Source organism: Rasamsonia byssochlamydoides (genome assembly GCF_041956645.1).
Source record: "Rasamsonia byssochlamydoides strain NRRL 3658 unplaced genomic scaffold VTN77scaffold_34, whole genome shotgun sequence".
NCBI classification, from domain to species: domain Eukaryota; kingdom Fungi; phylum Ascomycota; class Eurotiomycetes; order Eurotiales; family Trichocomaceae; genus Rasamsonia; species Rasamsonia byssochlamydoides.
In genome coordinates, this window is record NW_027192417.1 from 213,698 (window position 1) to 226,123 (window position 12,426).

At 46.9% G+C, this 12,426-nt stretch overlaps 4 protein-coding genes across 4 annotated transcripts; 2 read left to right on the plus strand and 2 right to left on the minus strand.

Moving 5' to 3' along the window:
• Positions 1–1,496: 1,496 nt before the first annotated feature.
• Positions 1,497–2,081, plus strand: VTN77DRAFT_4869 (uncharacterized protein; the record flags this gene model as incomplete). Its single annotated transcript, XM_069420975.1, has 1 exon — positions 1,497–2,081. One exon carries the CDS (start codon positions 1,497–1,499, stop codon positions 2,079–2,081), a length of 585 nt encoding a protein of 194 aa, XP_069277436.1.
• A 483-nt stretch (positions 2,082–2,564) lies between these two features.
• On the plus strand, positions 2,565–3,218 carry VTN77DRAFT_4870 (uncharacterized protein; the record flags this gene model as incomplete). The annotated part of the gene is made up of 1 exon (XM_069420977.1): positions 2,565–3,218. One exon carries the CDS (start codon positions 2,565–2,567, stop codon positions 3,216–3,218), a length of 654 nt encoding a protein of 217 aa, XP_069277437.1.
• An 872-nt stretch (positions 3,219–4,090) lies between these two features.
• VTN77DRAFT_4871 (uncharacterized protein) lies at positions 4,091–4,818 on the minus strand (the record flags this gene model as incomplete). The annotated part of the gene is made up of 3 exons (XM_069420978.1): positions 4,091–4,527; positions 4,576–4,643; positions 4,742–4,818. The coding sequence occupies 3 exons, from the start codon at positions 4,816–4,818 to the stop codon at positions 4,091–4,093; spliced, it is 582 nt and encodes a 193-aa protein (XP_069277438.1).
• A 2,769-nt stretch (positions 4,819–7,587) lies between these two features.
• On the minus strand, positions 7,588–8,524 carry VTN77DRAFT_4872 (uncharacterized protein; the record flags this gene model as incomplete). Its single annotated transcript, XM_069420979.1, has 4 exons — positions 7,588–7,701; positions 7,773–7,862; positions 7,940–8,254; positions 8,366–8,524. 4 exons carry the CDS (start codon positions 8,522–8,524, stop codon positions 7,588–7,590), a joined length of 678 nt encoding a protein of 225 aa, XP_069277439.1.
• Positions 8,525–12,426: the final 3,902 nt, after the last annotated feature.

The window sequence follows — 12,426 nt, forward strand, 5'->3', positions numbered from 1 at the left end:
TTACAGGGGTAGGTGAAAGTATCGATACAGTGAAAGAGGTTGACTTCCTGAATAGCAAACTTGCATCCATATATAGCATACAGAAACTGACACCTGTCGGCGTTCTTTGGGTGTGCCCACCGCCTGAAGACAGATGCGGGCATCCTTTATCGTTCCAAATAAAGATCCCCACCAAGTCCGAATTCTCCAAGATGTTCTTCTATTTATCAGCTGTATTCTATCTGCTAGATAGCCTGAAATCCAGATTGTCTAACCTCAATGAGTTTGTACCTGCAACACCTGCAACACTGACAACACCAAAAACCTACTGGTACAACGTCTTGGGCTAGCTTAATTTGCATGTAGCATGAATCTACCAATCAAGCTCGATTGGTCAGAAATAAAGAGAAAAAAAATGAGAACGTTCCCAGTGCCAGTTATTTCCCCCTACCCTCTAACCCATTACATCGCCTTGGAAAAAATCAAACCAAAGCACAGGAATAAATTGACAGGGCCAGATATAAAGAAGAACCCTCGAGACTCTGGGCGATGAAGCGGATGAGACTCGTGCTTCTGCAGGGGCATCAGAAGGCATGTGGTGCTCTGTAAATGGAGGTGTACCAAGAATGGCGCACCTCTCAGCCGCATTTGATTCTCAAGGCCAGTCATGTCCTAAGGCCTGTGAGGATGGTTGGGATCTTGGAGCTTCTCAGTCCAATTATATGCTACCATCGGCAACTTTGGAGTGCAGCTGAGCATATAAAATAGATCGTCCTCAACCACAACCGTTACCTGATCATTATTATTCCCCTTGACATCATTCCAAAATGTCGATATCAATCTAGTTGTATCGAGCTCTATCTTCGATGCATCAAAGATGCCTACCCAAGCCTACTTTGACAAGTACCCCGCCTTTCCCAGCGATGTTCCCGTTGCGAAGCTCCTGGTACACGAAGAAAGCGAGTGGATGCTCTGTTCGAGGCGTGCAGAGCTCTTCTTCCTGCTCGACTTTCAGGGCTGCCCCGAAGGAGAAGCATCTCTCAAGAAGGCGGAGTCCATGTTCGACCTCAACTAGGAAGTCAACGCCATGGACGTCGACGAGCTGATGAAGTACGCTTACCAGCCGCCACACTCACTGTTCGGGTAAGTGAGCATCCTTTGGCTTTCTCGTCTTTTGCGCATACAACTGCCTCAGATTGCTTTGTCCACCTTGTCCCATGGTTTTGAGAAGTTGAACTTCATTTTGTTCTACCTTTCGCAAAGGCCCAATGCCCCCTCGCTTACTAGTTCAGGTACAAGCACATCGGAAATCTCAAAATCGAAGATGGGAAGCCGGACCGCGTTGAATTCTACAACGTCGGCCAGGACGACATGACGGGTGTCTCCAAGCCGTTGTCAAATCCACCCTGCATTGAGGCTCATCGTCTCGACATCAAAGCATACATGGAGCAGGCGCACTGCATCGTTTCGCTGATCAACTCCATCTTCCTCCAGGCACACTCGCCTCGCTGCAGCCGATGAGCTCCCCATCCGGCACCTCGCTCCGCATGCTGCGCTATCCCCCGCAGCCAGCAGAGGACCGGAGAATTAGCCTGCTCGGCCACACAGACATCGGGTCACTGACCATCCTCTTCAACATCACCTGCGGTTTGCAGCTGCTGCCTCCGGGAGCAGGCCCGCGCGATGAGAGTAGCTGGGTGTACGTCAAACCGGCTCCCAGGTGCGCAATTGTCAATTTTGGCGACGCGATGGTCGAGTGGAGTGCTGGAATTCTGCACAGCAACATGCACCGTGTAATATTTGCCCCAGGCAAACAGGCCCAAGTCACAAGGTACAGTCTTGCCTACCTTATGCAGCTAAATAGCAACGCGCTAATGAAGAGGCTTTCTGAAGGAGACAGCTTGATTCCAGCGCTGGAGGAGGGAGAAGAGGATAATCTGATAAATGCGCGCCAGTGGGAAGCGCACAAAGCTGTAGCCATTAGGGCAGGGAGGGATAATACACGCAGCAGAGGCGGTAGGGAGATCAAATTGGAAGGTAAGAAAACTGTCTCAGCAGTGCTCGAGGTTACAAAGGCAGAAGTTGGTGCCGTGGGAGCTTGATAGAATAGCAGCAAAGCATCGAACCAGAGCACGAGGAGGAGCTATCGGCAAAGCTCAAGCGAGCGTCTTCTCAGGCAACTTGAGAGCCCTTTTCAAGTAGTACGATATCCTGTTCAAAGACCGGACCAAATGCATTTTTTCAAAATCACCACATAGTTACAGAGTAGGGTTACGTCATGGAATCATAATAGAATTTCACAGATTATATAGCGTTCTAATCGATAACTTTATTTTTCCTAGATACGCCGAGCTGGAACCTGTATTGACCCCACCTTGATGAGTCAAGTGGGCGAGGTGATAGATTCTATATCATGTGCACATATACAAGCTGATATGCAGTGCTTAGAGAACATATACCTGCTGCTGATTCAGGGGTCATCAATCCTATCCAGTCATATTTATAAAGTACATACCTCATTTACTCATTTTGGATGAACATCAACCAGTTAAGTATATGCACCACATACATAGCTTACACTCAACATGGCACGCTCACCAGTGGCCACGAGAGCCTGCACTCTCATCCCCATCGATCTGGACAACCCATCCAAATTTATGGAGCTACGGCGTCAACGGATCATTTGCGGCTGGGACTCCAGCAACGCCGACCTCCAGAGATGGCGCGAAAAGCAAAGAGAAGGTCTTAAAGCTTTGTTTTGGATCGCACTTCCTGCTGCTGCCAGTTCCACTAGTTCAACTGCGACAGAGCTGGTTCACGCCGGACATATCTGCCTCGACTCCTACTGCGACCCTCCTGATCCCGAACTGGCGACATCGGACAAAAGCATCATGACCATTCAGAGCTTCTTCATACTTCCCGAATACCGACGAAGCGGGATGGGGCAGCATGCGATGGATCTGATCGAATCGATGGCAACAAAGGAGCCGTTTGGAAGCCCGCGGTGCAAGTTTATTACTGTGAATACCCTCAGTAAGCGATACCTCCGCGATGAGGGGCCAGAGTGGAGGGGGATCTGGAATGATCTAGCAAGGAAGCCACCGGCTTTCAGCAATCAGGAGTGGTACGAGCGGCGTGGGTATGTGCAGTGGAAGGAGGAGCCAAGGTACCAGGGACGGACCTGGGATGGGAGGGAGGTCGTGTTGGTTGCTAGTTTTATGAGAAAGGAAGTAGAGTAGTGTATTTTGTGAGACCGATAAAATGACATCTACTGAGATAAAATGGCAAGAAAGATATCTCTACTGTGATGGCTCTGCTTGCCTGGGTCACAAAGGCTGGACAGGAGGACTTAGTGGCAGAGATCTCCAGGATCATGAGGGAACTTCTAGAGGTAGAAGGAGATAGCTAAATATTAGTAGAGGATTCTAACTAGGAGGAGAAGGAGATCTTTAGGAAGTTATAGGAAGGGATTAAGTAGAATAAGAGACTATTAAGGGAATAAGAACCCCTTCTTATTTTATAAACTTAGACCTTTTTTTCTTTCTTTCTTTAGTTTTGGCTCTTAGTAAGTCAGTAACTAAATAAGATTTTCTTTTTATTAGTACTTTTATATTAGCTGAAACTGTGACGGCGTGGCAAGAAGCTATATAAGCGAGAGCAGTGTGAAGCCATTCGGCTTAACATCCTAGTCTTTTGCTAGTAGTGCAGCGGTTTGGCTCCTAGAATGCTCCCTAGGAGCCACGCCGTGACAGAAACTTACTCTTCTTCTTTCTTTTTATCTATTATTCTTAGGTATATAATATATCCTATTAGAGTATTATACCTAATATTAGGAAGAGTTATATATGTGAAATCAAAGCCCTAGATTTTATCCTCCAGAAACTCCAAAACCCCCAACTGGCTAATCAGAATCCTAGAAACCAGGGTTACCAGGGTTATGCTATTAGCCAAATACAGCTAGAAATAGCTGATATTCACCAAAAACTTGACCTTTTAGTGAATACTTCCCAGCCAATTAGGCAAAAGCCTACTGTTACGCAAGCTTCCAACTTAGTCGCAACTTGTTGGTCGTTTCGAAGGTTCAAGTATCTCAGAGCCTCTTCCTCTGTGGTCAACCTATGGTGGCGACATCAAAGGCGTCCAAGAAAGCCGAATCAAACGAGTCAGGAGATTCGTCCAGGAGACCCAGGGGCTTCGTGAAGGTGAACTGAGAGATGATGTCGACGGTGGCCGATCGAATCGCGTTGGAGACGTTGATGGGGCCTCGCATATGGAGGCGCCGGATCTTGTCACCCAAGCGATTGATCTTCTCGCGGATAAGGGGCTCGAGTTTTACAATCCCCGAACGCGAAAGCAGAGGGTTCAGAAGCTTCCTGCGCTCGCGGTGTCTGGCCGGGTTGGCCTCGGCGAAAAGGCTGTGACGAACCTGGAAGCAGTCATAAAACGGCGAATGTTTGAGGTAAGGACTTGTCTGATGATAGATGATTTTGTAGAGATGCACGTCCGAAATATGAAGTTCGTTGGGGGCGATCCGGAGGGCTCGAGTGTCTTTCACCGTCATCTGTTAGCCAAATCATCTCGTCGGTTTTGGCGTACCCAACTTCCGATGCCATTCCTCGAAAACTTTCTCGGGAAATCCTCTGAATGTCTGCTCAGCGATCCAGCTGTTGGAGACACATGCCGCGGTGGGGCCAGGAAATTTTGCCAAAGGACGAAGATAGAGAGTCGATAGAAGTAGAGCAAGGACCGGTATGCTGCCTACGTCGCAAACAGAGTGGCCATGATGGCGGCAGGATGCTTGACCATGTCGGCCAGTTCCGGAAGCAATAGCACCGTCATGGTGTGTATCAAGTAAAGCAGGTCTAGAGAGTAAACATAAGATAAGTACTTAGATAGGGAAAGATTTATCATTTTCTAGAGCATTTATATACTGAATTGCACCTATAGAAAGGTACTTATAATACTTCCATCTAGGCTTGTAAACTTCCAAAAGTTAGGGCAGATGGTTCTAGTCATGTCTCGCCAACAGGAAAGCTTGCACATATTAATCGACCTATATCTAACTATGTACCGATTCTTCTGTCGTCGGCCCCGCCGCCGGGTAACTATAAACGGGAACACGCGAGGGTGGAGAAGGGAGATCAGGAGCCGGCGGGTTAGATATCTGCAGACTATGTTTGTAGTACAAAGTCTAATATATCTATCTTAATTACATGTGTTGTTAGTTTATCTAGGTCATACTGTGCCAAGATTGGTAGCGATAGCAATAAAACAACTGTTTGTAGTCCTGACCATGATGACATGAATTGGGTTTTATAGGTGTTAAGGAGCGCTGACTAGCTGACTTCCTAGTTAGGAAACTTTGATTCTGAACCAAAGGTTCAGTATGAGGCATGGGTCAGATTTCTCAAGAATATTGCTACATTGTTTCCCAAAAGTGCTGCATGGCATTCTCACCTTCTTCTGTCACACAATCATCCACCCTGTATACTGCTCTTTCTGCTTGGGTTAACGGCTCAAATTCTTTCAAAGTGGACGGGTTCAGACACATGGAAGGAGTATATAAGAGCTGTCTTCTGCCCGGTCGGCGCAGTGGATCTCATGCACACCGCGATTACAGATTTGGGGAGGGATTTGGTAGAGGTAGCGGGAATGGCACGATTGCCTTCCCCGCTACAGTGAACTGGAGAATATCCCCTGCCTATTTGCGCAACGCAACATTCAACGATCCGAAGCAGAAAAAAGAAAGAACGGAATCGGTACATACCTCCCAATACATCCCGTAGGGTCTCAGCGGGATATCCAGCACCCTCGCCTCCCCGCAGCGCATCGGTACCCTCGTCCGGTGTGTATAGCGCGGCTCTGCTGGACGAGAGCCTTCTTCCTTGTCCGTCGCATGACTGGCTCGCAGTTGACCGTCCGGTCCCCAGTGGAAGATCATGCCTACCTTGTGAATTCCAACCTGCCAGTCGTGCATCAGCTTCAGCACGCGGACGATGGCTGGATTGTGAGGCTTGATCGCCAGAACACCCATCCGGTGTCCGCGTGCGCTCAGCTTTTCGATCTGGACAAAGACGTCCATGTCGTCATGGTCCGGGCAGGACATGACCAGATGAGCCATGAAATGGCCGGTCGTCTCCATCGGCTCGGGGATTTGGTACTGGAACACAGCCCTTCCGTCTGCCGAGTCATATGTCACGGTTGCGGCGCTGCTGACAGTCTCCGAAAGCGTCTTGTCGCCTGTAAGATAGAGGCGTCGGTATCTGGTGCGTGCCAGCGGCCACTCGTTTTCCGCCCTGTTGACGGTATCCGGGATATCTAATGAGAGGCCGAAACGGAGGATGCTCAAGCGCACCTTCGGGGTCGCCAGCCAGCCATTTTCCCCGTCACCTTTCAGGAAGCAATCGAAGAACCGTTTCAAATCCCGCACATTCGGGTCCTTGTAATAATCCGCCACTCCTGTGCGTCGTGCACCCGGAGCCACTTGGGGACTTCTGGTGGAATACGGGCAAAGGCCCGCAATGTGCCTGGAGTGTGGACCGGGTTCGTCCACGAGGCAACAACATATGTCGGCACGTTGATTCTCTCCGGACGCGCTCGTTTATCCTCCCAGTAACTATTCCAGACCGGGTGCTTCCGGGCGGTTTCCAACATGTCTTCTACCTTTCCTTGGCCAGCAAAGGCATCCAGATATCATATCAACCGCTAAGCTGGTGATGCCCAGGCACAGAGGGGATGCCTACCAGCAATAGAATCATGGAAGCCGGTCGATGGAATGCCACCGGGACACATGATATCGCGATATAAGTCCTCCAGACCTTCCCTATAAATCAAGCACGAGTTAGTTTGGTCGACACGGCTTGCTAGATGGTCTATCTTCCATACCAAGGAGCCAAAGCCGCTAATCCCGTCGGCCGTAAGCTGCCGATTTTCCATTGAGCAAGAGCGAGCCAACTGTTGCCGGTCAAGGCGACCTTGCCACTGCACCAGGGCTGCCGGGACAACCAGGTCACGAATTCGGCTCCATCCTGGGCTTCCTGATGACCCATAATCATGAGTCTCCCCTCCGAAGTATATGCTCCACGGGAATCAACATTCACGACGGCATATTCATGCTGACACCAGAACGCCGGGTCAGGACCTTCCCATTTTTGATCCGTTCCATTGACATGGGATCATAGGAAGATAGTTCGGTTTGTCGTTGTCGTATCTCTACTGTAGTCCTCTCGTTGTCTGTTTCTTCCACTTAAACAAACCACTTCTAGTCCTAAGCGACTCGACTCGACGCGATGAGAGGAGATGAGACGAGGGGCGGAGACTATGAACGTACTACTGTAGTGATCAGATCATAGGCAGATGAAGGGCAGAAATGGCGGTAAATATCTAGGTCTAGTTTTCCTTCTGATTTTCCCTTTTTGTTGTAGAGTTACTTTCTATGACGGTAAGAAATGTGAGATGTGCAACTGCTGTATAGGTAGGTAACAAAAAAGAAAAATCCAGAAAACTAGTCTAGTACACACACAATGGGTGCATCATGGATGGCAGGGAAGGAGGTTTGATTGCAGTTTGATTTGCAGATTCATTGGCAGGGTGGTGGTTCAAGCTAATTTACAGAGCATCCGTCAGGGCCTTGTTGAGTCGGCTGATCTTGGACGAAACGCTGAGGTCGATGGTGCGGTCGCCGATCTCGACGATGAGTCCTCCGATGATGTCGGGGTTGACCTGTACGCCGCATTAGAATGTGCTCTTCCCCCCAATATATATTCCAGCGAAGCGAGGAGGATGATGCTCACCTTGGTCACCACCTTGAGCTTCTTGCCCTGGCTGTACTCGGACTTGGCCACAGCCCTCTCAATGCGCTGGATGGTCTTGTTGTCGAGTTCCTGCATGATACAACTCATCAGCCAGAGATCCAACCAGAGACTCGAAAGTGTTTCTCCCAGAAAAAAATACGGCATACCTGCGCGCTGGTAATGTTGAGCTCCATCTCACCACGGTGAGCGCTCATCAGAGTCGCAAACTTCTCGACAATGCCCTCCAACAGGCCCAGACGGTTGTTCTCGGCCAGGGTGTTGAGGAAGTTCTTGAGGATGTCGCCCTTGTCGGCGCCGGCAATCTTCTGGAGCTCCTGGATGATCTGCTGCTTGTCGCTGGCGGAGAGGGTCGGGGCGTTGAGGATGGAGGTCAGCTTGGCGTCCTTCTTGAAGACCTCACCCAGCTGGGCGAGAGCCTTGGAGATCTGCTCCAGAGACGAAGTCTTTGCGGAAGCAGTGTACTAAACATAGAGCCCATTGTTAGCCGAATTGTGTGCTTTGAGGGGTTTTCGTCCTCGCCCAGGCCCCCGAGATGGAGAGATCGCAGTGGTTGGTAGTGGTCGGTATCTTACCAGAGCATGGGCGTAGGTGCCGTCAATGCCGTACAGAGCCACAGGGGGCTTCACGTCTTGGGCGGCAGCAGCATAGGTCCTGATGCCGTTGATGGCGGCAGACCGAGGAGCCGAGCTGACTGCGCGCAGGCCTGCGCGGGCGAGCCGGGAGGACAGCATTGGGTTGGATATCGGAGCGGACGGTGGTAGAGGAGAGATTGAGATGGTTAGGAGGCGACAAGGACGTCTGGCGGGGTGCAATGGCCACTGCAGTGCCGGAGAGCCTGGCGATGAGTTGACATCCGAAGTTCTTCGCAACTCGTGGGTTCAGTCACGTGACTAACTATCCCGAGATCCGCCCGTCTTCCGGCCACTTCCACAAACATTTCGTCAATACAGACCAGTCTATGAAATGGAAGACGGACAATTGACGGATATAAATTCAACTAACGTATATCGTTAGTTTCCCTGTATCTCTCACTGGCACAATACATCCCGAAATGCAGATCTATCTCTCTCTATCTCTACCATACGGGACCACCCGGGTTTTTATAAACCGTTTGGAAAAAAATCAACGTTAAAATGAAATAAACCTATAAAAAATTCTACTTCCTAAACCATTCCTAAAATACTAACGTTTATTAAAAAAACAACGGTTATAAAATGTTTATAGAAAGACTAACGTTTATAAAAAAAACTAACTACTTCCCTTTTTTTTCCCCGAGGCTGGATTTGACCTACTTGTATGATCTCTATAGGCTACATCAAGATTATTATTTTACAAACAAGATAAGGCTTTTGATTTATATCTAATCTAATCACTAGACTATCTAAACTATGTAAATTTTGAGGTTGTGGTGGAGAGATACTATGAAGTCCATATTTTGGAAAAACTTTTTAGTAGGAAAATACACGTTATTTCTTAAAATAGATGTTGTTTTCCTTGAAATAAATGTTTTTCCAAAAAAAATAAAAATAAAAATAGAAATAAAAAATAAGCGTTATTTTCTAAAGTAAACTTCCCTAAAATCAATGTTTTCTATTTTCAAACTTTTAGATAACGGTTTGATCACTATTTTATACGTTTGTGATGGTGAAATGGTTGGAAAAAAAACCAACATAACTGTTGATTGACCATTTTTCAAAACCCTGGTTGTCCTGTATAAAGACCTTAACTTCCGTTTCGCACATTGTTATGTGGCTGTAAAAAAGGATATGTACTTCGTACACAAGCATACTATAATTAGCAAGAGGTACATAGATTGGCATAAAGGGATTACATCCGTTATTGGTAAGGAAGGATATAATAGGCTATTAACAAGGGATATGTATCAGTGGGGGAGAGAAATATATATTACTAGGCATATATATAGCAAGAACTATAGCATGGAATATTATACTTTATATGGGTATGAAGCCCGCCTGTAAAGTAGATAATAATAAAGACTACCTAATCAATAAAAACATAAACGGTAAAGAAAATATTGTAAGGAATATGAGTAGGGTGCCCACCTCGGAAGTAGATGATGAAAACTACTATATAATAGGTAGGCAGAGTCCCAGGCATAGAACAGGTACTTTCTCTTCAAGTCCAAACAAGTCGAGCGAAGGGAGACCTGTAAGGCTTGTGCAAGCGCCTAAAGAAAGTATTGGACACGTGCCAGTCTTTCCAAGTCTTGCACAGAGAAGTCAACATCCTGTTCTGCAGGACTCGCCGCTGGGTTGATAACTCGCAAAAAGATGTCTTGGAAGGAAATCGTCAGTGTTCCGTTGATCGTGACTGTTTGGTTCGGGTAGGATAGTTCAGTCGCAATTGAAGTTCCACTTGCAGGATTGATTTTTTTTTCCATAGGTGGATGTGTCACCAGAAAACTCCAACAGCTAAGAAGCAGTTGTCATGGCACTCTTTTTAGCTGAATGGAAACATCTGACAGAATGGTGATAGTTGGATGGTGGCGGTCGACTTCAATGGTTACTGCGAAGAGCCATGGGCTTGAAGCCAGTCTCGATTCTGCCTCTGATAAACCCACTTCAAGGACAACAGTCGGTTTCACGTCCTGTCCTGGTTGAGACGGGAGTCCCCTGTCAACCAGAAAAGCTCCTGCAGCTAAAAGGCAGATGCCCTGGCACTCTTTTTAGCTGAGTGGAAGATTTCTGAGTTGCGACATCCCCATGCAGAATCCCCTTGTTTGAACCGAGTGCCGCGGGTCTTGACAGCGCGCAGTATAGACCCATTTGCTCCATTTTCGAGTCGAAAATGAACTCAAGGTTCTCAGCTTGTTCATAGCCCTCACCAATATCTCATAACATTTGGCGGAACACCAAAGATACTAGAAACTGGTTTTTGTCCCAGTCATGAGTTGTAACTTGTTCCACCAGGTCAGGCAAGTTGGTGAAATCGAACTGAGGCGTGGTCTTAGGAAGCCCTCAAGGAGCCATTAAGAGAGCATGGATTTGCACATGTTTCTTGTATTATTCGGAGCCATGTTGCCGTCAACGTTTCCATTCGCCACACTGTAAGGTCACGATATTCTGTGCGACAGTGCTATGGATGGACAGATCAGGTAGACAAGGTGTCCGGCTTTGAATCTCATAAAGTCCAAGCCTCAATTCCGTGTGTTCCCATGAAAAGCATGATCACTGTTGACTTCTGCATATCTCTTTCCAATTTCAGAAGAAAAAAGTCCGTCATGTATATCCCGGTGAAACACATTGTCTTTTGTTTTCGAGTCTGTGATGTCTGGCAACTTTATCAAAGAAGTCGGAGGCTCGAAATGTTGGCATGGTGGAAGTTCCAGATATTTTTTTCCCCCCTTTTCTTGTTCTTTAGGGGATAGTCAGTGTTTCAAACCGAGAGAAGAGAAGTGCTTAGATCTGAAATAAAGTAAGGATTAGTTGAGGATGAGAATAAAACAGAATAAATGTGAGATCAGATTCCCTTTTACCTTTAATAGTTACTAATCAATCAGTCAGTTAGATGCGCATGCTGTCTTGACGAAGTGGTGACCATCACAAGGTGAATAAATAACAGTGTGGGGCAAAACGTGTCGAGAATGTTGCCATTCAGTCGTCATATCACATCCTGCTCCCTGGTCATGTCTCTCTTGTGCCGACTCGAATGGAAAAATATTTTCCGTGGTAGAGTTAGTTCGTTTGTCGTTTGTATGTACGGAGTACTCCGTCCAGAAATTTTGCCGATCAGCTCACACCACTGGTTGCTAACCTTGCTTTATCTCACAGATGAGATTAATTCAGCAAGCTTGGAGTACAATCACCCCTGAAGATTGCAGAATCAGAAACATTGAATTTGTCTCAGGCTGAATCAAGGGTGAGTCCAGGAAAATGGGAGGCTGCGGGTCTAAAAGAATACACTAGATAAGGACTTACACGGAGGGAATTAATGAAATTCTTGACTATTTGACTGTCTGATGGGAATCAGGAGGTTTATATAGATGCAGGAACTTCGGTTAGCAAGAATCTAGTAAATGCCAAAGCAGTTATACCATACAAAGGATTGATTAATTAATTAATTGGTTGGTTCATTAGATCTTATGAGTTATCGAGCTGCTGTACTGTACTGTACTCATTGTTATTAGGTGCCTAGCTAGGGAGTAATTATTCTACACATAACTGACGACAAAAAGGGCAGATAGATTGACTGTGAATATTTGATCAACAGCATGTCATTACAAGAATGGTTAGGAGGTTCAAATGTCCCGGCAAGATCGTTTAAATCATCATGATGGAAGCCAGTCAGCGGAGTTCCTTGCTAGAGTCGCTATGTGGATTGTCTTTGTTTCATTGCACGTGCTAACAGGACAGGTTGATGGGGGGTATCTGGGGCGGTAGTCAATTGGATTTAGACTACATATACAATATTACTAAGTACTTCGTATAGAATTGTTACAGCATGTAAATAAGTTGAAAATCATAAAAAGTAAAAGAAAAAAAGAAATAAAAACAAAATCAAAAACTAGAATAGTTTCTACTATTATGTTCGCGACTGCCCTGCAGCCGACTTTCCTTTTTGGGTAACTGTATAACCCCATCAATCCAAATTACCCCGCGGGGAATTTCTGAGG